General features: G+C 31.2%; 1 protein-coding gene across 1 annotated transcript; it reads left to right on the top strand.

The window, feature by feature from the left end:
• The first annotated feature begins 20,261 nt into the window (after window positions 1-20,261).
• LOC105108700 (phosphatidylinositol 4-phosphate 5-kinase 1-like) lies at window positions 20,262-25,324 on the top strand. The gene is given in 9 exon segments (XM_011003110.1): window positions 20,262-20,865; window positions 20,867-21,891; window positions 22,032-22,196; window positions 22,463-22,628; window positions 22,816-22,926; window positions 23,017-23,210; window positions 23,316-23,446; window positions 23,531-23,624; window positions 24,258-25,324. Coding segments are annotated over 9 exon segments (2,382 nt in total). The 5' UTR covers window positions 20,262-20,679; the 3' UTR covers window positions 24,568-25,324.
• The last annotated feature ends 399 nt before the right edge of the window (window positions 25,325-25,723 follow it).

Here is a 25,723-nt window from a genome sequence, read left to right as displayed (position 1 = left end):
CTCTCTAATGTTATATGCATTGTAGCAAACGGTGAACCATCGATGTATATAAATGTATCATTTTTTTTCTTTATCAAGAATACAAAGCATAGATGTGGGCTTTCGATCCTCCTATTAACAAGCTAACCTAAAATTCATGAAATATGTTGTGGGACAACATCAAATAGCATCGTTAACCTAATATTATGATTACTAAGAAACTTATGGTTTGTGAGAGTTTGAATAAGAGACTATTTATATAAAAAGAAGACACATTACCCCCAATGCAGTGCACCCTACCTAAGGTAAAATGCATTGTTGCTTGATTGCTTTTCTAGATTAAATTTCTATTCATTGGTTTTTTTCTAAGGTTTAAGGCAAGTCTTTTTTCATGAGAGACTCACTACTTTATTGGGTTAAATCTTAATTGCTTTAAAGTCTAAATTTTAACATTACATTTATTTTTTTTATTTTTTATTTTTTAATATCTAAAAGTATATTCTAACGTTTAGTTTTACACCTTCAAGTATGAAAGTATATAATTAAATCCTAACACTTTAAATATGAAACAAACAAAATAATTGGTAAAGGATTTTTGATACTTTGACTAAACTTTAATGGATAATCATATACTGATTACAATATTTATTTTTTCTAAAGAAAAGAATAATGAAAATATTATGATTTTTCTCTTTTAGAAAATATGCTTGAAAAACTTTTAGGATTTAGTCGTATGCAAAAAAAAAATATTTTTTAAAATGATTTTTTTTAATTCAAAGGAAACTAAATATTGTTTATATTGGATCTGTATTTTATAATGTAATTCTATAGCCCGATATTATAAAAACAATTATTGAAAAAACATGTGAAAGATCCATTTCAAAATACCCTTAGAAAAAATTAATTTTTTTAAAAAATATTATTGTATTATTATATTATTAAATTATTATTTAATATATCAGGTTGAGCCGACTAACAACCTAACAAGCTTCTCACCCTTTTTTTATGGGTTGGGTTTGACCCAACCATCTAGGCTATGCTAGAACGGTCCAGCCCATAGCCTATATGGTTGCTGGCTAGCAACCATGATAATTAATTTTATTCCTTGCATCCAGGAGCTTGCACTATGAAGAGGGAAGGAAAATAAGAAAAAGAAGAGAGAAGAGAATTACCTAGTATGAAAAGAAAAGTCAGTTAGTCTTGTGTTGACTAGTGGTGGAGTTATGGGTGGAAAAGTCAACGACTGGTGTTGGCATTTGCTGCTAGGAGAAAGCTTATGGCAGAGGGAAAGAAGTTCAAAACGACTACCCTTGTCGCAGGTGAAAGGATGAGTTAATGAAGGAGGTTGGCCACACTTAGTTACGACGGTGATGAGGTGGTGACGTTTGGGAACACGACAGAGATAGAAGGGGGAAGATGGTAAGGACAAAAAAAAAATAAGGGAAAGCTATTTTAAAAAAAAAATTTGAACTTGATTTTCTTCTTGCCCAAAGCATAGAATCCACCCTTATTTATAGAGGATGGAAGAGGAATGTTTTATCTTTAATAGTGCCAAATCTTGACCTTTGATTCATCCCTAAAGAATCTTAACTGTTGGTTCAAAGTAGACATCATGAACTGTCAAATTTGGTAGTTAAAGACTGCCTGAGTTGGTATTTTTAGGTTAGTACTATGATTGTTATGGTGTCAATCAGCCAGAAAGAACTATACTAGGGTGTTGTAAGATGTTAAGTGATTATTTTCGCGTAAGTTTTGTCAAATTTGATGGAAAGATGAAGCATTAAATGCCCCTAAAAAGTAGCCCCTTAAGCATTTTTTATGGTGAAAATTGAAGAAGAAGATGAACAGTAACCAAAATGGTGTTGTTTTGGTAATGTTCAATTTAGTCCTTTTGATTTATGTTTTCTGTCAATTACACCCTTAATTGGCTTCAAACTTTTAATTTTATGTAATTTTGCCCTTGGTGAAGTTTGATTTCAGTCCTGGATTTTAGCGCTTCTTTCATTCTGGTCTTAGTCTTGAATTTATACAAATTGATCCTCAATTGACTATTAAACTTTATTTTTCTTCAATTTTCACCCCTGAATTCATTTAATTTTGTCCCCACAGTTTGATGCCTTTTATATAAATGTTTTTTGCTGTGAATTTTTTTAATTTAGCCCTTAATTAACCTTACTTTAATTTTCCTGATTTGAACCAATTGATTTTGTAAAAATAAAATTAGGTCTTCTAAACTTTTATTCTTCTTAATTAAACCCAAATTAGGCTCCTAAACTTAATATTTTATCAATTAAACCCTTGATAAAAGTAATTTGGCTCATTTAAAGTATAATTAAGTCCTTGCACCTAATTAAATCTTTTAATTGGATCCAAATTAAATCTTATACATAATTAAATTCTCAATTTAGCCCATAATTAAATTAAGTTGGTCTATTAAAAATCTAATTATGTCTCTAGACTTAATTTTATATAGATTTGTCAATCAATCATTTAACTTAACCTAAAATCGCATTGTTTCTCCAATTTTTGTACAAAGGGATACGATTAGACTCTTAATTTGTCAAATAAGTTTCAGCTCACTTTTTTGGTATATTTAGGATCCTCCTTAGTCTCGTTTTTTCAAAATATTAGTCTTGTTGTTGTTGTTGTTATTATTATTTTTTTTTTAAAGAAAAAAGTAATTTTTTAGGAATAATCCAAAAATAGATTATGACAAATACATATATTAAATTAAAGGTTCTATAAATAAAATAGATCATTCAACATATATTAAATCTAAAAAGTTACATCAACTTATTATATTTTAAATTTGCTACGCATGTTGCACATATTACAAATCTATTAGTGGACAAACTTGCTTGAGGTCTAATGTGATGACCCAACCTATGATATCCATATTTCAAATCGCATACTTTTCCTTTGATTTAATGTGATGACCCAATATATAATACCCATATTTCAAATCGCATATTCTTCCTTTGAAATCACATGATGCAAAATTAATCAAAACTCAATCTAATTCATGTTATTTTCATATTCTATTGCATGAAATCAATTCCAATTATTTGAATTCATAGTTAATTTCAACCAATCCATACAAAATTTCTAAATTCAGCAACTCATTTAAACATTCAATGCAAGGTAAGATTTATCAAAATCCAACCTAATTTATCTTATTTTCATGCTTAATTACATAAAATTATCCAACCCTAATTCACTTGATTCATAGCTAATTTATATAAAAAAAAATTCAACAAACTCTAATCTTAAACTTACCCTAAATAATAATTTTATCACAACTATACTAACCACAAATTAAGTATAAAACCCATAAAATTAATATCAATGTAGGAAGTTATGGTAGAGTGTTGGTCGTGAATGGGCAGTGGTAGCAGCAACTAAGGCTACAAGTTTTGATGAGAAAAACATGCTTCAAGGTTTAAAGATGAAGTATGTGTGATTTCTAATTGTTTTATAGCTAGAACCACTCATTCTTGATGGGTTTTTAAGGGAGAGAAAGGGGTTGACCGTGAGGTTTTTAGATAGAGGGAGGTTGGGAGCATTTGTTTCTATTAGTGGAGAAGAAGAAAGACTATGTTTAACATGCTATGATTCTAAATTGCAATAAAGTAATTTGTGGTGTTTCTGAGTAACAAGGAAAATTATTATACTTCAGAACCATGACATCTATAAGATGCATTTCGGAATCGCAGAAAGCTAAAACTGTGCTATTTCACCAAATTTTTAATTAACTAGGCTAATTTAGAAAAATCTCTAAAATTACAACTTTCCAATAAACTTGCTTTATGTTAAATTTATGAAAATAAGGTATTTTTTTTAATATCTCATCATATGCTTCTCTAACTTACCTATTTTATTTATACTATAATTATTTACCGGAAGAAGTTTATGAGTTGTTCCTCACAAAGATGGTTAGAGAATCTTCAATGGAAAAAGAAACTTGAAAGAGCCAAATAGTTAATATAATATTTTGAATAGTATAAATATCTTTTTTCCCTCTTATGTGCAATCCAATTATGATATTTTAACAACTCATTTGTATTTTAATATATTTGATATACAACTACTTTTACTTGTAACTAATTTAATTAATCATGTTATTAATTATACAAATAATATGAATAATTTATTATAATTAAATATAAAATTAATGAAATAATATGAAGTTAAAAGATATAATTTTGAGCTTAAAGCTTAAAATTTTAAAATCAAATTTTATTTATATGAGTATTTTCAATTTTATATTACATTGCCAAAGTTTTGATTTTTGATTTTTTTTTTAAAGATCAAAATTGAAACTTTGAAAAAATAACCATTAGCATTTCAAATTTTAAAATTTGAACAAAAAATACATATATAAATAACTTTATATAGTTAAACATTTTTCTTTGACATATACTCTTATCTATCACCTTTACTTTATTTACCTTAAAGTTCATTATAAATCATTCTAATTTTAATTTTTATAATGGGTTTTATTTTTATAATGACACTACCATGTTCACCTTTAAAGTTCCAACTGTGGTAGTTGTCGAAAAAGAATTGAATCATCAAAGGTAGGGAATAAAGTCCTGCTACTCTTCTTGATCACAATGTCACTAATCATAATAAAAGTGAGTGTGAATGATAGTTGAAAATTCTAAATTCATTGAAAACCAATTTTGAAAGATATTTTGGATGAGTTATCATCTTTTTTCTCTTGATTGTAAATGTATTAAAAGCTTAGAATTAATACTTCAAATAAAGGCTAGATGATTTTGTTGTTATTAGCTTATCTAGTTTTCAAAAGTAATTGTACTCATATAATACTTGCATATGGTGTTTTTATAGATATTATTGATGAATATCTTTATATTGGCGAAAACATTATGATAGAAAGTCTTAGAGCTTTCATCAAAATAATTATAAAAGTTTTTAGTGATTGATATCTAAGGGTTTCAAACAAAACTAATATTGCTTAATTACTATCAAATAAAGAGTAACGTAGATTTTTGAGGATATTAAGGAGTATTGATTGTATAAAATAAAAATTAAAAAAGATTTGATCGATCATTTATGGTAACAACATGATCACTAATATAATCATAACATTTGAGCTTTTAATGTCATCATTACCTTCCAGTATTTTTATGTGGTTTTATTTTTCTTTGTGATTGTTAACTTTCAAGTTAATTAACCCTGGATGTTATTTTGTGATAGAAGAAATTAAAAAAAAAATCTTGTGAATTGATATCAATTTTATAACAAGATAAAATCAAACACCAAGTGATATGTTTAAAATAATTAAGAAATTTTAATATTGTTAATTAAAAAACATTAGCCTAAACAACACATCAATCATGTTAATTGAAAATTAAAATTCTTATTTTTTACATAATTTTTAACTTTATATTTTCAAAATATGCTATAGAAATCAACTCATGTTAGCTTAACTAGATAAAATGTCTTTAAATCTCAATATTGGATTAGAATTGTTTCTTTCCTTGCATTTAATGGGAGCTCGAGCGCAACTTTAAAAAATACAAGTAACGCTAATAATCAATTATTGTTCTTGACATTTACCAAGAATTAAAAAAAAAAATCTCATTTTTAATAATAATAATGGTCTCAATCTCATGCATGATGACTTAGTTCCAAGGTCAATACTATTAAAATTTAAAATTATATTGTGATAAATTTAAATATTTTTTTTTTGTAAATTAACATAAATTAAGTTTTGTTGTCAAAATACTATTCATCCTCTCTCATAAATCATTGTAATAGTAAAGATTTTTTTAATTTGATCCTCAATTTGATTTTTATAATTGAGTCCTTTTAAGTCCAAATCAAAACTTAATTACATTTTTTTGGAAGGAAAGGTTGGATTGAAAGTCAAAGGACCTAAGTGAAAATGATGGGTAAAATAGGTGATGGTTTCGAATTTCAAACAAAATATTATTTTGATCCCCCTCGTTTTTTATTTATAAGTGACCGGTCCCTTTAATTGTCAAAAATTAAATTTTGATTCTAAAATTCATTTCCTTCATTTCTCAGTTCTTTTTTTTTTTATTGTGTGTGTGAAAGGAGAGAAAAAGAGAATGTCAGTTTCCAACATAGAAAAATAAAATAATCATTAACGATGATTCGGACCATCAAAAAGTTGAAATTAGTATTAATAAGTTCAATTTTACCTATGTGTTTTGTTTCCTTCTTCTTTCTCGAGGAGACAAATCTAACCATGTGAATGTTCTTGAGAGGGGGTTAGTTTTGATTTTTTGAGTTATATTTTAAGGTCATTGGTAATTTTATCAAGGTATTTATGATGTTTTTGAGTAAAAAATTAATTAAAAATAAATTTTTAAACAAAAAAAATATAATTTTTCTAGTTATCTTTAATCACTAAATTTTATAGAAAGTAGACAACGACTCATTTATTTTCAAAAAACAAAATATGAAGGGGCAACATGTTATCCCCTTTAATAAATTAAAAATAATAATAAAGACAGATTTATGTATAAGGTGGCTATTTTATCAGGATTGAATAATAAAATTAAAAAAAATAATTAATTATATGAAGAATGAAAATATATCAATATTCAATTATAGGATGTAGTTTGCAAATTAGCATTTCAGCGCCTAATCGATGCCCCAACAGCTCATATATATATATATATATATATATATATATGGGGTTGGAGTTCTAACAGGAAGATAATATCATTTCACCAACTATTTTGGTTTTATTAGTTAATGAAAGTTGTTGATAAGCGTAGGTTATTGGCCGAGGGGTCGTAATAAGGGGATAACTTTGTGTAAATTGGGCAAGATGGTTTCAAAACAGATCTTGAAGGTCAAAGAACTCGGCGACTATCCTCTTTCATATGTCTTTTGTTCATTATTACGTACAGCTTGCGGCTCTCCTCCAGATTGTAATATGTGCATGATACGCCACGCTAGTAATTTGTCTGGTCGAGTTCTTCCAAGGCAGTAGAGGATCGTGTAATTGCTCTTCTATTCTTTCCTCTTCTTTCAACAATCTTTAATCTCTTGAGGCTTCGGAGTTTTTGTTTTTCTGGATTTGCTCATCCAGCCCTAGTTTTTCATACACTGAGAGACCCATCATCACATCTCTCTCTTTACCATCTATTCAAATCCGCTTTTCGTGATAAGAAAATTAGTGTGGTAGGAGTTTATAGGCAGTAAAACAATAAGCAAAATCAAAGAATAAAAACAAGATTTTAAATGAAAGCAATCATATTAAGCATGTTTTGTATCGTGTTTTTCCTTTCAATATTTGTTATTAATTGATAGACTGTTAATTAATTGATTTATTTTTTTGTTTTTCAGAAAAAAACTGAAATCTAGCTTCCTTTCAATATTTTTTTGGGTGCATGTTACACAAGCTTTGAATAAGAGTATAATCAATTTGGTTCAAATGTTCATGTGAAACGTAGCTTAAATCCGGCTGATGTTCCACAAAAATGAAGTGAGAGTATTAACTATACACACACACACACACACCTCTTTTTCACTTTTTTTAAGGAGGACAAGTTTCATAAGACAGCCATGACCATATAAGCAGAAAAGGGGAGCTGATGTAAATTGAATAATGCGTAGTTGAAAGCATACGTCGGAATTCAGTCTTTGCCCCCATTGTCGTCAAGGGGGACCTCACTAAATAGAGGGGTCGTGGATTTATTTAGAATTTATGATCACGCATGCATCGCGAGACCAGCAGCGGTAGCTGAAGAGATTGCCTGTGAGCTGAGCTAAAAAAAAATAAAAAAAAAAATCACCAGACCATTTATTTTATTTGATATTTGCATCACTAATTATTAGGCACGGGAGATGAATAATGCAAGATTTATTTGCGACCACGTGCATGCATGTACGTACATGGAAGACGAAGGAACGCCAATTGGCCTGGTATTGAAGACGATGCATGCACTTGTTTCTACGATCCATCCTCTTGTTTCTACGATTTTTTCCAAAATGGGTCCTGCCTTGCTCATTTAATTTAATTAAAATAATAAACTATCAAAATAAAAATAAAGATATTAAATAAGAAAGTATTGATATTGTAGCTGTTCTTATCTTGTTACAAGCATGTAATTGGTCTGGCTTGCAGCGCAGCAACACTGCTAGGTGTAAATCGCAAGTCCAAAAGGGAATATATTTTCCATTTATTTTCTTCCGTAGTGCATACAATTCAACATTGTTCCGGCCAAGGGACTCTCGAAAGACCATTTTGACTCGTTTGTCTCCTTAATTTTCAATTCAAATTACAAACGACTTGTTTGCCTTGCCGTGATAAAAATAAATAAATAAATTTTTACTCGTGAAATAATAATTATGTATTAATTGCTTGTTCATCTAACATTAGTGTATCAAAATAATAAAAAAATATAAAAAATATTGAATCTTGATGGAGCTCCGTTTAGCCCGCATTCCGAAACGGGGGCATAGAGAGAAATGGGAGCATTCAAGTGTAAAACAAAAGGAATCGTTCCCCCTTTTCTGTCTGGGTTCAAATGAAGGCAGGTTGTGGTATAAAACAATACTCCCACTGCCCAAAAGCCATGTTAAAGATGAAAATGATGCCTTCTCATTTCACAGCCTCTCGCATTTATACCTCCAAGCATGGGCAATGGTCTCTACGTGTCTACTTGCTGGTGTGAGCAGTCCAGCTGCCCCCAAGATTTCCATTGCAAGTAAAAATTAAAACCAGTCAATAAAAGGATTTTTTTTTTTTGTCACTTCCCGCGTCCATCATATACTAATCGAAATCCTGCCACTGGTGGTCCGGGCGGAACCTGGCCCCCTAAAAATGGGAATGCATGTCTGTGCTATACATTTAGTTTCCTGTATTTTGTGATCGCATTTCACATATATGGTCTACACATGCGTCTAATAGAGTTGTGCCACCAGCTAAATTTCTCACTATTAGCTTCTTAATGTACCTGTATTCCTCTCGTTTCTCCATGGCACAGAATTCTCCTAATGTCCACTCTTGTGTTGATTTTAGGGTGGTTACTGGAAACTTGACGTCTTTTTCTGTTGAAAGGTTTGAGATAATTCAATTGCTTGAAATAACAGGGTGACAGATACAGTCCACAACAGGTTTAATGATGTATTTGTTTTTGTGGTTTAATCATGTTGTTGAAAACTTTGATTTTTTTTTTAAATTAATTTTTTAGATGTTTTCAAATCTTTTTGATATAATATAGTGATATTTAAGGTTTTTAAATGAAAATTATTTTTAAAAATAACATATAACATATTTATATTTGTATTTTTTATTCTACCTAACTAATAGTTATATTTTTAAAAGTCTATTCAATGTTGAATGTAAAGGATATTTAGAAGTGAGGTAGAAATTGTTTTTTAAAGTATTTTTTTATTTAAAATATATTAAAATAATATATTTTTTTATTTTTTAAAAATTATTTTTCACATTAATATATTAAAATAATTTAAAAACATAAAAAAATATATATTAATTTAAAATAAAATAAATTTTAAAATTTAAAATTTTTTACCAGCACTTTCAACCTCAGCGTAGAACACTGCTGTAATCTTTCGACCCGTCAACACTTAGATTTCTTGCATGGATCTCATCTGGCTACTAACCTAACCCAGGAGGATAAAACCTAAAATCTCTTCCTCTTTTCTCCAGGAAAAGCTGCCTCCTCCAGATTCAAAGCATATGAGATGACGCAATTAGGGTTGTGTTCCGATGCTATAAGACAGCAGCCACAAACCGAAGTTCTCCGCTCCGCATTCCTTGCGAGATAGATTGATTAGATGGGTGGATAAGTGACCTAACATCTCCCATATACCTCCTGCATGATCTAACCGTCTAATCAATCTTGATCGTTCGATCTCTCGTTTTAGACAGGCCTCGTCTTCTGAACTTATCCAATCCAACCAATCAGCCGGCCGAACAACAAAAAGGACAACATTTTAGGGGGTTTATGCAAGGTTGCCTAACATCAGAATATCAGATTCTTGTTATTTTGGATTGTCGGCGATGGTTCTTTCTAAAATCGGATATTTTAGGCTACTGGAACAAACAAAAAAACAAAATTAAATCTTTGTTAAATAACATAACCGTAAATTTTGTGACCAAATAGCATAAATAGTTTTTTTCGTGATTTCAAAACATAATATATAAGAAATTTATAATTAAAAAACATGACAGTAGAAAAAAATCATATTTATAAGACACAACTTCCTCATATATCATATTTACTACAAAACATAATTTTCTCATTTGTTGCTATATCTGTATTATTGAAGGGAATTGCTCACCGTGTTTGTTTTGATCTATTTCCAACAAGAGATATCTTCGTTTCATGTGATTATTTGTAAGATTATGATTTTTAATTTTAGTACTTTAAATATTTTAGTATTCCAAATTATATTAGAAAAACCTTAATCTCAACTTAACCTATCCAAAAAAATTATAAACAAAATTACAAATATACTAAAAAACTAAAATTAACCACAAGCTCATAATTAGCAAAACAACAAGATATAAAACTCATAAATTAATAAAAAAATATAAAAAAATACATATAAAACATATAAGTAAGTTTATCTATTTAGGCCTACATTGTTTATGAGTTTATCAATAGCATGATTGTCTCATATCTAAGTGAGCTCATCCCCAACCATGATATCATCAAGAATTTATGTCTCTCTAATGTTACATGCATTGTAGCAAATGGTGAATCATCGATATACATAGATGTATTATTTTTTTTCTTTATAAAAAATACAAAGCATAGATGTGGGCTCTCGATCCTCCTGTTAACAAACTAACCTAAAATTCATGAAATATGTTGTGGGACAACATCAAATAGCATCGTTAACCTAATATTATGATTACTAAGAAACTTATGGTTTGTGAGAGTTTGAATAAGAGACTATTTATATAAGAAGAAGACACATTACCCTTAATGCAGTGCATCCTACCTAAGGTAAAATGCATTGTTACTTGATTGTTTTTCTAGATCAAATTTCTATTCATTGGTTTTTTTCTAAGGTCTAAGGCAAGTCTTTTTTCATGAGAGACTTTCTACTTTATTGGGTTAAATCCTAATTGCTTTAAAATCTAAATTTTAACATTATATTTATTTATTTATATTTTATATTTTTTATATTTTAATATCTAAAAGTATATTCTAACGTGTAGTTTTACACCTTCAAGTATGAAAGTCTATAACTAAACCCTTAACACTTTAAATATAAAATGAACAAAATAATTGGTAAAGGATTTTTGATACTTTGACTAAACTTTAATGAATAATCATAAACTGATTACAATATTTATTTTTTTTTAAAGAAAAGAATAATGAAAATATTATGATTTTTTTTCTTTTAGAAAATATGTTTGAAAAACTTTTAGGATTTAGTCGCATGCAAAAAAAAAATATTTTTTTTTAAATGACTTTTTTTAATTCGAAGGAAACTAAATATTGTTTATATTGGATCTGTATTTTATAATGTAATTCTATAGCCCGATATTATAAAAAAATTATTGAAAAAACATGTGAAAGATCTATTTCAAAATACCCTTGGAAAAAAATGATTTTTAAAAAAATATTGTTGTATTATTATATTATTATTTAATATATCAGGTTTGGCTGACTAACAGCCTAACAAGCTTCTCACCCTTTTTTTTATTGGTTGGATTCAACCCAACCATCTAGGCTATGCTAGAACAGTCCAGCCCATAGCCTACATGGTTGCTAGCTAGCAACCATGATAATTAATTTTGTTCCCTGCATGCAAGAGCTTGCATAAGGGAAGGAAAATAAGAAAAAAAGAGAGAGAAGAGAATTACCTGGTATGGAAAGAGAAGTCGATTAGTCTTGTTGTTGACTAGTGGTGGAGTTATAGGTGGAAGAGTCAACGACTGGTGTTGGCGTTTACTACTAGGAGAAAGCTTGTGGCAGAGGGAAAGAAGTTCAAAACGGCTACCCTTGTCGTAGGTGAAAGGATAAGTTAATGAAGGAGGTTGGCCATACTTAGTTACGACGATGATGAGGTGGTGACGTCTGGGAACATGACAGAGATAGAAGGGGGAAGATGATAAGGACAAAAAAAGAGGGGGAAAGCTATTTTTTTTTTTAAATTGAACTTGATTTTCTTTTTGCCCAAAGCATAGAATCCACCCTTATTTATAGAGGATGGAAGAGGGATGTTTTATCTTTAATAGTGCCAAATCTTGACCTTTAATTCATCCCTAAAGAATCTTAACTGTTGGTTCAAAGTAGACATCATGAACTGTCAAATTTGGTAGTTAAAGACTACCTGAGTTGATATTTTTAGGTTGGTATTATGATTGTTATGGTGTCAATCAGCCAAAAAGAACTATACCAGGGTGTAGTAAGATGTTAGGTGATTATTTTCGCGTAAGTTTTGTCAAATTTGATGGAAAGATGAAGCATTAAATGCCCCTAAAAAGTAGCCCCTTAAGCCTTTTTTATGGTGAAATTTGAAGAAGAAGATGAATAGTAACCAAAATGGTGCTATTTTGGTAATGTTCAATTTAGTCCCTTCGATTTATGATTTCTGTCAATTACACCCTTAATTGACTTCAAACTTTTAATTTTATGTAATTTTGCCCTTGGTAAAGTTGGATTTCAGTCCTAGATTTTAGCGCTTCTTTCATTTTGGTCTTAGTCTTAAATTTATACAAATTGATATTCAATTGACTATTAAACTTTATTTTTCTTCAATTTTCACCCCTGAATTCATTTAATTTTGTCCCCACAGTTTGATGCCTTTTATATAAAGAAAAAAGTAATTTTTTAGGAATAATCCAAAAATAGATTATGACAAATACATATATTAAATTAAAGGTTCTATAAATAAAATAGATCATTCAACATATATTAAATCTAAAAAGTTACATCAACTTATTATATTTTAAATTTGCTACGCATGTTGCACATATTACAAATCTATTAGTGGACAAACTTGCTTGAGGTCTAATGTTATGACCCAACATATGATATCCATATTTCAAATCGCATACTCTTTCTTTGATCTAATGTGATGACCCAACATATAATACCCATATTTCAAATTGCATACTCTTCCTTTGAAATCACATCATGCAAAATTAATCAAAACTCAATCTAATTCATGTTATTTTCATATTCTATTGCATGAAATCAATTCCAATTGTTTGAATTCATAGTTAATTTCAACCAATCCATACAAAATTTCTAAATTGAGCAACTCATCTAAATATTCAATGCAGCGTAAGATTTATCAAAATCCAACCTAATCTATCTTATTTTCATGCTTAATTACATAAAATTATCCAACCTTAATTGACTTGATTCATAGCTAATTTTAAAAAAAATCAACAAACTCTAATCTTAAACTTACCCTAAATAATAATTTTATCACAACTATACTAACCACAAATTAAATATAAAACCCACAAAATTAATATCAATGTAGGAAGTTATGGTAGAGTGTTAGTCATGAATGGGGAGTGGTAGCATCAACTAAGGCTACAAGTTTTGATGAGAAAACATGCTTCAAGGTTTAAAGATGAAGTATGTGTGATTTTTAATTGTTTTATAGCTAGAACCACTCATTCTTGATGGGTTTTTAAGGGAGAGAAAGGGGTTGACTGTGAGGTTTTTAGATAAAGAGAGGTTGGGAGCATTTGTTTCTATTAGTGGAGAAGAAGAAAGGCCATGCTTAACATGCTATGATTCTGAATTGCAATAAAGTAATTTATGGTGTTTCTAAATAACAAGGAAAATTATTATACTTCAAAACCATGACATCTATAAGATGTTGCGTTTCAAAATCGTAAAAAGCTAAAACTATGCTATTTCACCAAATTTTTAATTAACTAGGCTAATTTAGAAAAATCTCTAAAATTACAACTTTCCAATAAACTTGCTTTATGTTAAATTTATGAAAATAAGGTATTTTTTTTAATATCTCATCATATGCTTCTCTAACTTACCTATTTTATTTATACTATAATTATTTACCGGAAGAAGTTTATGAGTTGTTCCTCACAAAGATGGTTAGAGAATCTTCAATGGAAAAAGAAACTTGAAAGAGCCAAATAGTTAATATAATATTTTGAATAGTATAAATATCTTTTTTCCCTCTTATGTGCAATCCAATTATGATATTTTAACAACTCATTTGTATTTTAATATATTTGATATACAACTACTTTTACTTGTAACTAATTTAATTAATCATGTTATTAATTATACAATTAATATGAATAATGTATTATAATTAAATATAAAATTAATGAAATAATATGAAGTTAAAAGATATAATTTTGAGCTCAAAGCTTAAAATTTTAAAATCAAATTTTATTTATATGAGTATTTTCAATTTTATATTACATTGCCAAAGTTTTGATTTTTGATTTTTTTTTTAAAGATCAAAATTGAAACTTTGAAAAAATAACCATTAACATTTCAAATTTTAAAATTTGAACAAAAAATACATCTATAAATATGTTTATATAGTTAAACATTTTTCTTTGACATATACTCTTATCTATCACCTTTACTTTATTTACCTTAAAGTTCATTACAAATAATTCTAATTTTAATTTTTATAATGGGTTTTATTTTGATGATGACACTACCATGTTCACCTTTAAAGTTCCAACTGTGATAGTTGTCGAAAAAGAATTGAATCATCAAAGGTAGGGAATAAAGTCCTGCTACTCTTCTTGATCACAATGTCACTAATCATAATAAAAGTGAGTGTGAATGATAGTTGAAAATTCTAAATTCATTGAAAACCATTTTTGAAAGATATTTAGGATGAGTTATCATCTTTTTTCTCTTGATTGTAAATGTATTAAAAGCTTAGAATTAATACTTCAAATAAAGGCTAGATGATTTTGTTGTTATTAGCTTATCTTGTTTTTAAAGGTAACTGTAATTCATATAATACTTGCATATAGTGTTTTTATAGATATTATTGATGAATATTTTTATATTGGCGAAAACACTGTGATAAAAAGTCTTAGAGCTTTCATCAAAATAATTATAAAAGTTTTTAGTGATTGATATCTAAGGGCTTCAAACAAAACTAATATTGCTTAATTACTATAAAATAAAGAGTAACGTGGATTTTTGAGGATATTAGGGAGTATTGATTGTATAAAATAAAAATTAAAAAAGATTTGATCGATCATTTATGGTAACAACATGATCACTAGTATAATCATAACATTTGAGCTTTTAATGTCATCATTACCTTCCAGTATTTTTATGTGGTTTTATTTTTCTTTATGATTGTTAACTTTCAAGTTAATTAACCTTGGATGTTATTCTGTGTTAGAAGAAATTAAAAAAAAAATTCTTGGGAATTGATATCAATTTTATAACAAGATAAAATCAAACACCAAGTGATATGTTTAAAATAATCAAGAAATTTTAATATTGTTAATTAAAAAACATTAACCTAAACAACACATCAATCATGTTAATTGAAAATTAAAATTCTTATTTTTTACATAATTTTTAACTTTATATTTTCAAAATACACTATAGAAATGAACTCATGTTAGCTTAAATAGATAAAATGTCTTTAAATCTCAATATTGGATTAGAATTGTTTCTTTCCTTGCATTTAATGGGAGCTAGTGCGCAAGTTTAAAAAATGCAAGTAACGCTAATAATCAATTATTGTTCTTAACATTTACCAAGAATTAAAAAAAAAATCTCATTTTTTTTATATAATAAGGATGAAACATTTTACATGACATTCAAATAAAATAAAAGGAGGCCATTTGAAAAGATCATCAAAATTATCAAATTAATGGACCATTCTAATGAAAAGATAAAATTTTATAATAGTAGCATCAACCTATTTTGATCATCTTTTCAAAGATGATGATAATAATAATAATAATAATGATCTCAATCTCATGCATGGTGACTTAGTTCCAAGGTCAATACTATTAAAATTTAAAATTATATTGTGATAAATTTAAATAATTTGTTTTGTAAATTAACATAAATTAAGTCTTGTAGTCAAAATATTGTTCATCCTCTCTCATAAATCATTGTAATAGTAAAAAAAAATTTATTTGATCCTCAATTTGATTTTTATAATTGAGTCCTTTTAAGTTCAAATTAAAACTTAATTGCATTTTTTTTTTGAAAGGAAAGGTTGGATTGAAAGTCAAAGGACCTAAGTGAAAATAATGGGTAAAATAGGTGATGGCTTTAATTTCAAACAAAATATTATTTTGATCCCTCTCGTTTTTTATTTATAAGTAATCGGTTCCTTTAATTGTCAAAAATTAAATTTTCATTCTAAATTTCATTTCCTTCATTTCTTAGTTTGTTTTTTTTTTTTTGTATGAGAGGAGAGAAAGAGAGACTGTCAAATTTTAATATAGAAAAACAAAATGATCATTAACAATGATTTGGATCATCAAAAATGTTAAGATTAATGTTAATAAGTTCAATTTTATGAGAATAATTTTACCCTGCTGTTGTGTTTCCTTCTTCTTTCTCAAGGAGATAGATCTAATCATGGGAATGTTTTTAAGTGTGGATTAGTTTTGGTTTTTTAAGCTATATTTTGAGGTCTTTGATAATTTTATCAAGGCATTTATGGTGTTTTTAAGTAAAAAATTTGATTAAAAATAAATTTTTAAACAAAAAAAACATAATTTTTCCAGTAATCTTTAGTCACTAAATTTTATAGAAAGTAGACAACATCTCATTTATTTTCAAAAAACAAAATATGCAGAGGCAACATGTTATCCCCTTTAATAAATTAAAAACAATAATAAAGACAGACCACTGCATAGGGTGGCTGTTTTATCAAGATTGATTAATAAAATTAAAAAAATAATTAATTATATGATGAATGAAAATATATCAATATTCAATTATAGGATGTAGTTTGCAAATTAGACCAACAGCGCATATATATATATATATATATATATATATATGGGGTTGGAGTTCTAACAGGAAGATAATATCATTTCACCAACTATTTTGGTTTTATTAGTTAATGAAAGTTGTTGATAAGCGTAGGTTATTGGCCGAGGGGTCGTAATAAGGGGATAACTTTGTGTAAATTGGGCAAGATGGTTTCAAAACAGATCTTGAAGGTCAAAGAACTCGGCGACTATCCTCTTTCATATGTCTTTTGTTCATTATTACGTACAGCTTGCGGCTCTCCTCCAGATTGTAATATGTGCATGATACGCCACGCTAGTAATTTGTCTGGTCGAGTTCTTCCAAGGCAGTAGAGGATCGTGTAATTGCTCTTCTATTCTTTCCTCTTCTTTCAACAATCTTTAATCTCTTGAGGCTTCGGAGTTTTTGTTTTTCTGGATTTGCTCATCCAGCCCTAGTTTTTCATACACTGAGAGACCCATCATCACATCTCTCTCTTTACCATCTATTCAAATCTGCTTTTCGTGATAAGAATATTAGCGTGGTAGGAGTTTATAGGCAGTAAAACAATAAGCAAAATCAAAGAATAAAAACAAGATTTTAAATGAAAGCAATCATATTAAGCATGTTTTGTATCGTGTTTTTCCTTTCAATATTTGTTATTAATTGATAGACTGTTAATTAATTGTTTGATTACAAGTCTATTTATAAATCTCAAATCTTGAATAAATAATGAATTAAACTATTTTAAAAAACCCTAATCTGAACAAGAAATATAATTCTGCCAATTTAATTAATAGACTGTTTATTACAAAGATCTAAACTCAATTTATTTTTTTGTTTTTCAGAAAAAAACTGAAATCTAGCTTCCTTTCAATATTTTTTTGGGTGCATGTTACACAAGCTTTGAATAAGAGTATAATCAATTTGGTTCAAATGTTCATGTGAAACGTAGCTTAAATCCGGCTGATGTTCCACAAAAATGAAGTGAGAGTATTAACTATACACACACACACACACACCTCTTTTTCACTTTTTTCAAGGAGGACAAGTTTCATAAGACAGCCATGACCATATAAGCAGAAAAGGGGAGCTGATGTAAATTGAATAATGCGTAGTTGAAAGCATACGTCGGAATTCAGTCTTTGCCCCCATTGTCGTCAAGGGGGACCTCACTAACTAGAGGGGTCGTGAATTTATTTAGAATTTATGATCACGCATGCATCGCGAGACCAGCAGCGGTAGCTGAAGAGATTGCCTGTGAGCTGAGCTAAAAAAAAATAAAAAAAAAAATCACCAGACCATTTATTTTATTTGATATTTGCATCACTAATTATTAGGCACGGGAGATGAATAATGCAAGATTTATTTGCGACCACGTGCATGCATGTACGTACCTGGAAGACGAAGGAACGCCAATTGGCCTGGTATTGAAGACGATGCATGCACTTGTTTCTACGATCCATCCTCTTGTTTCTACGATTTTTTCCAAAATGGGTCCTGCCTTGCTCATTTAATTTAATTAAAATAATAAACTATCAAAATAAAAATAAAGATATTAAATAAGAAAATATTGATATTGTAGCTGTTCTTATCTTGTTACAAGCATGTAATTGGTCTGGCTTGCAGCGCAGCAACACTGCTAGGTGTAAATCGCAAGTCCAAAAGGGAATATATTTTCCATTTATTTTCTTCCGTAGTGCATACAATTCAACATTGTTCCGGCCAAGGGACTCTCGAAAGACCATTTTGACTCGTTTGTCTCCTTAATTTTCAATTCAAATTACAAACGACTTGTTTGCCTTGCCGTGATAAAAATAAATAAATAAATTTTTACTCGTGAAATAATAATTATGTATTAATTGCTTGTTCATCTAACATTAGTGTATCAAAATAATAAAAAAATATAAAAAATATTGAATCTTGATGGAGCTCCGTTTAGCCCGCATTCCGAAACGGGGGCATAGAGAGAAATGGGAGCATTCAAGTGTAAAACAAAAGGAATCGTTCCCCCTTTTCTGTCTGGGTTCAAATGAAGGCAGGTTGTGGTATAAAACAATACTCCCACTGCCCAAAAGCCATGTTAAAGATGAAAATGATGCCTTCTCATTTCACAGCCTCTCGCATTTATACCTCCAAGCATGGGCAATGGTCTCTACGTGTCTACTTGGACAACCCACTAAATTGAATGGGCCTTATGGTGGGCCACAGAAAGGTAGTTCGGGTCACTCCCTTTATGATTTTTATCGATGCCACCACCACCATTTCCAAAGCTATACATAGAAATTAAAAACAAAATAAAATGAAAATAAAAGCTGTGGGTGCACCGGGACCTCAAAAAAGTAAAACTATGACAGTGAGACGTGTTCGTAGTTATAGTTGTTTTTTTTTTAATATTGTTTTAAAAATATATTAAAATAATTTTTTTATATTTTAAAAATTATTTTTGATATCACCTCATGCTTTTTACTTGAAAATATATTAAAATAATTTTTTTATATTTTAAAAATTATTTTTAATATCACCTCGTGATCTAAAAATATATAAAAAATAAATTTAAAGTAAAAAATAAAATTTTTTTTAAAAAAACTGTTTTTAAAATGTAAAAATATGCAAAGTTTTATGAAATTTAATTAAAAAATACAAAAACTACTTTATAAAAATCACATTTTAAATTCAATTTTTTTATAGACCCTACAATATATAACACAATTTGTTATATTATCAAACACTTAACTGTATTTTTTATATCACAAACACAAAAATTAAAACTAAACAAATACACCCTTAACCAAATATTTGGAGAATCATCAAAGTTTTAGGACTTTTTTGGTGCTGCATTTTGAATTTTTTTTTGTTTTAAATTATTTTTTAAAATTATTTTTAATTATTTTGATATAATAATAAAAAAATAAAAAAAATATTTTAATATATTTTTAAATAAAAATTACTTAAAAAAAACATCAAACCAACAAACTTTTTAAAACTGTGCCAGTGGACCGCGAGCATGAAACCCAATAAACATGTCACTTCCGTAACAAATCAAAACAACGAGGTCAAACAAGGGTATAAAGAAAATTACCTGTTGATGATCTGGTGTGGTTCTTAGGCTATTCCGTCACGTCACGATGAAACCAGAGAGGATGAGAGAGAGAGATACTGTGTAGTTTCCATTTTTATCTGTAAAAACTAGACACAGAGGAGGGCATATTTGTCCTGATAAATTATACTCGTTCAAGAAAACACAAAAGAAAAAAAAAAAAAAAGCTGACCTGGTTTTCAGTATATCTCGCATAGTACGTACTACTATCAACGTTCCCTAGGCAAAAGCCGGCTCATTACTCGTCCCCCCTCCCCCCTCTCTTTTTCATTTCTCACAAGGCTCTTTTTTGTTTTTACAGGTACTAAATAAGTAAATAACTCTCTCTCCCTCTCTCTCTCTCATCTTCACTGCAGTGTCGTCGTCGTATGGTTTTCGTTTGTAAAGATTCCTCCATAAGCACAGGGCATTAAAAAGAGAGAGAAAGTTAAGCAAAAACCAAAGCAAAAGAAAATTGTAGAGAGAGAAATTGATAAAAACTAGTGCAATAACTCTCCGGGTCCGGGAAATGCCCTTCTCTCCGGCGTTTCCGTTTCCTCATAACCACCAAACAACATCAAATGCCCAACCCAACAAATGCTGCCATAAATAACAATAAGAGATTTTAAAGCAGGAGAGAAATTTGCGGAGAGAAGAGCGTGAGGGGTGTCTTTTTATGTGAGCTACAAAATGCGTGAAGGACTTATCGTTGATGAGGTAACCGGCGTCGTTTCAACCACAAAGAAGAAGAAATCAGGAGAGCTAGACAATACTATTACTAATAATAAGCAGCTAGATAAGGTTATACTACTCGTGGCAGACCAAGATATCACAAAACAAGCAGCTATTCCACCACTACCCATTGTTGTTAGCCGTTGTTGTTAGCCGTGCTCGATCCCAATCTGCCACCCGCCGTGTCACTCCGGCCACCACGGTCGTTACTGCCAGCAGCTCGTCAGGTACCACTGTAGAAAAGCACCTCCCGAACGGGGATCTCTACATCGGATCATTCTCTGGTCACGCGCCACACGGATCCGGGAAGTACATCTGGACCGACGGGTGTATGTACGAAGGCGAGTGGCGCCGCGGAAAAGCATCCGGGAAAGGGAAATTCTCTTGGCCTTCAGGAGCTACTTTTGAAGGGGGATTCAAGTCGGGTCGGATGGAAGGATCCGGCACTTTTATCGGATCCGACGGGGACACGTACCGCGGGTCATGGAGCTCCGATCGAAAACATGGGCATGGGCAGAAAAGGTACGCGAATGGAGATTTCTATGAAGGGACATGGAAGAAGAATTTTCAAGACGGGCAAGGGAGGTATGTGTGGAAAAATGGGAATGAGTATGTTGGTGAGTGGAAAAACGGCGTCATTTCAGGGAGAGGAGGTTTGATTTGGGCTAATGGGAATAGATATGATGGGCAATGGGAAAATGGAGTGCCGAAAGGGAATGGGGTGTTTACATGGCCAGATGGGAGCTGTTATATTGGGAACTTGAATAATAATAGCAAGGATACAAAAGGACAGCAATTGAATGGCACATTTTATCCAGGGAATGGGAAGGAATGTTGTTTAAAAGGGAACAAGAGTGATTTGGTTTTAACCGCTACAACGACGAGGAAGAGATCGTCAGTTGATGGAGGGCGAGGGAGTGGGATGAATTTTCCTAGGATTTGTATTTGGGAAAGTGATGGGGAAGCTGGTGATATTACCTGTGATATTGTTGATAATGTGGAAGCGGAGATGATTTATCGAGATGGTTTAGGGTTGGATCGAGATGGGATTAGACAGTTTAGAAGGGCCCCCTGTTGTTTTAGTGGTGGAGAGGTTAAGAAACCCGGCCTTCCCATCTCGAAAGGGCATAAGAATTATGATTTGATGCTTAATTTGCAATTGGGTATTAGGTAAGTGTTTCTTTTAAATATTGTTTTATTATATGGAATGAATCTGTGGGCGTTTGCTTTGTGTTTGATTGCTTTTATGTTGTGTCTTTGTGAGTTGAGTTGGGGGTTTTGATTCTGTGATGGTGGGCATTTAATTTTAGGTATTCTGTTGGGAAGCATGCCCAGATTTTGAGGGATTTGAAGCCAAGTGATTTTGATCCCAAGGAGAAATTCTGGACGAGGTTTCCACCCGAAGGATCAAAAATTACACCTCCACACCAGTCTTCTGATTTTCGATGGAAGGATTACTGTCCTGTGGTGTTTAGGTATTGCGTTCTCTACTTTGAAATTGCCCGAGCATGTGATTTTTATTTCTCTTATATTTTGGAACTTTTAAGGTTCATCCATGCTCTGTATTGTGTTTTCTTTCGCCCTTGATATGATATTCAATATTCATAAATTTGAGCCTTCTACAATTGGTTGTAGACGTTCTTCCGACTTGCTAGCATTGACAAGTGCTTGATTGCTGTACTTATGTTTTATTCGTTCTTTATGCTATGGTGGTGACCTTTATTTCCCTTGGGCGTGTCAGACGTTTGAGAGAGCTTTTTCAAGTAGATCCTGCTGATTACATGCTAGCTATTTGCGGCAATGATGCCCTTAGAGAGCTTTCTTCTCCGGGGAAGAGTGGAAGCTTCTTTTATCTTACTCAAGATGATAGGTTTATGATAAAGACAGTAAAGAAATCAGAAGTCAAGGTTAGTTGTCCGCCTCATTTACTTCTGTCTTGTTAAATTTGAAGTTTGTAATGGTAGAAAACAGTTTCAAAGGTGCGTGAGTGGCAATTGGTAAATTGCTCGTCTTTGCTTTCACATATTTTCTTAACTACACGACCAAAAGGTGGGACAGTTGCATTGATTCTGAAGTTTGGTGATCCATGTTCAGGTGCTTATTAGGATGCTTCCCAGTTATTACCAACATGTTTGCCGGTATGAAAATTCACTGGTGACAAAGTTCTTTGGTGTGCATTGTGTTAAACCGATTGGTGGACCAAAGGTAAGTTGAAGAGAAATATTTATTTCAACTGTTTTGCTTGTTAATGGAACCTTTTTCCATGTCTGATCATAACGTTTATTTGGAAACCAGACCCGTTTTATTGTGATGGGCAATCTCTTCTGTTCAGAGTACAGAATACATCGAAGATTTGACCTGAAAGGATCCTCCCATGGCCGCACAGCAGATAAGCCTGAGGGTGAGATTGATGAAACCACTACTCTCAAGGACCTTGATCTCAACTTTGTTTTTCGTCTACAGCGGAATTGGTTCCAGGAGCTTATCAAGTAAGTTTCAATATGCTGTATATTTTCTGTTTGGCATTTGTTTCACTGGAATTTCCAGTTGGCTTATGTTGCATGGCTCATAATGTGCCATCTGATGACGACCAGGCAAATTGATCGTGATTGTGAATTTTTGGAAGCTGAGAAAATCATGGATTATAGTCTCTTGGTTGGTCTACACTTCCGTGATGACAATAATTATGACAAAATGGGATTGTCACCATTTCTTTTGCGTTCCGGTAAGCAAGGATAGTGTCAATTTTAAAAAGATTGTGATTTTTATGTTTCTTTAGATTTTTCATCAATACATGTGCTGCATGCAGGAAAGAAGGATTCATATCGGAATGAAAAGTTCATGCGTGGGTGTCGCTTTCTTGAAGCAGAGCTTCAAGACATGGATCGGGTTTTATCTGGCAGGTATATTTCTTGTCTTTCTGTTCATTCCTATTTCATTTTATCACCCACTACCCGCTATTGGTATAAAGTGTGAAATAAAAATGGTTTTTGTACTATCAACTGCTGTCTTGTGAATATATGCATATAAAATATTTGCAAGAGCTTGTGGTTGAGTGTTTGTGTTTAGCATTAAAGATGGCCAATGATTTCTGGTATTGAAATTGGTCATTGTCAATGGAATAATTGAATGTGGAGTCTAATGTATGGGCTGAAATGGTGGGGGTAATTCAGTAAACAACAGTTGTTTGCGGGGACACATACATGACGGTGATCCTATGATTTACAAGTAGGAGCGGTGTTTTCATTGAACCGTGTTGCTGAATTAGACAAGTCTTCATTCTTTGGCAAAGCTTTTAACTTGGATTAATGAAAGCTTTGTGCTTAAACTGAACATGATGGTGCAAACCATTCTTATTCAAGCCATTTAAATTTGGAGCATAATTTTTGCTTCCATGATACGTATTGGGAAGTTTTGATTTGCTAATATTTATTTGCGCATGTGTTTTATTTCTTTATGATGAAAAGATATTTTGGTAAACTTTTTTTACATTTGATGAACTGTGAATAATGTGTTGAAATTCCAACTTGTTTCAGGAAATCTCTAATAAGATTGGGAGCAAACATGCCAGCAACGGCAGAGCGGATGGTGAGGAGGAGTGATTTTGATCAGTATACCCCTGGTGGATTTCGCCATTTGACCCCTTCTCGAAGTGATGAACTCTACGAAGTGGTCCTTTATTTTGGTATTATTGATATCTTACAAGACTACGATATTAGCAAGAAGTTGGAGCATGCCTACAAATCCTTGCAAGCAGACCCTACCTCAATCTCAGCTGTAGATCCAAAACTCTATTCAAAGAGGTTCCGGGATTTCATTGGGAGAATATTTATAGAAGACAGGTAGCAGCGGCCAATGATGCTTGCAAGTAAAAAGTGTTGGTTGAATTTGAACTGCGCCTTTCCGTGGGGAATTATATGCTGATGCGGGCAATGGTTCGACCAAATAATCTGCTTGTTGCAGAGACCAAGCTACTGCAGATGTGGTGAAGATAGCTCGCCAGGCCGTTTTTGAGGTAGTGTTTTTATGGCTGAATTTTGAAGATCAGCCATAAAGTTGAAGGGCTGAATTTTGAGGTAGTGATTCTGATGTCCTTTTTAAAGTATCTCGGAGATTTTTGTGGCGACCAAGGATTTTGTGAAGCTTTGAAAGATAGGTATAGGGAACAGGGAAATGTTATTTTTTCCCCAGAGAGAGAAGATTCAAAATGGGAGGGGGGCATTGGAATAAGAAAAGTGTACAGCTTATAGAAAAGATGAATGGTTTATGGGATTTTTTTTTAGGGTTATATATTTAAAAAATTGGTTACATCACACCTCCCATTAGAGAGGTCCCATGTTCTCTCGCTCTCGCATCCTTGGACTGTTGTTTGTATATAAACGGGCACTCTCTGCTGTATAGAAATGGGGTCGTTGCTTTACTTTTGCAGTGAAAGGGAGGCCATTGAGCAGGAAGAGTAAGACATGAAAAGGAGAGAAAGCACATGAAAGATTCGCTGATGCTCCTTTCTTGCTCTTGCATTCTTTGTTTATCACCCCTTTACTTCTTTTACTGTAGACATTGAAATAAAAAATAAAAATTCAACACTGCTACTTTTGAAGAACGAGTGTTTTTTTTTTATCTTTGATCAACGTTGAGTCTCATTCCATGACTGGATATCACAGCTCCAAAGGCTTCCCTGTGCGAAGGGTAATTTTACCCGATCATCAGTACATGCAAAAAGATAGCTTTTTTGGCAAGCTAAGACGGTCATTGTTCTGCACTGGTAGTTAATGGCAGCCAGTTTGATGGCATACACCACACTTCTTGCATCTGATTCAAAAATCACGCGTAGCATTCCTTAATGGCAGCCAATTTGATGCCCGTCTCTTTACGCGCTAGAGCTCCAGCTTGTAATCCTAGGGCCACCTTGCATGTCCAAGCTCTGCCTGGAACAATTCTCCCCTTCTATCTCTTGCCACAAAAGCTACTGGATGCATCACAATTAAATTTTTAATCTGTC

The sequence above is a fragment of the Populus euphratica genome, unplaced genomic scaffold (genome assembly GCF_000495115.2).
Source record: "Populus euphratica unplaced genomic scaffold, PopEup_1.0 scaffold528.1, whole genome shotgun sequence".
NCBI lineage: Eukaryota > Viridiplantae > Streptophyta > Magnoliopsida > Malpighiales > Salicaceae > Populus > Populus euphratica.
Note: the sequence above shows the minus strand (reverse complement) of the source record. Positions and strands in the feature narration are given on the sequence as shown.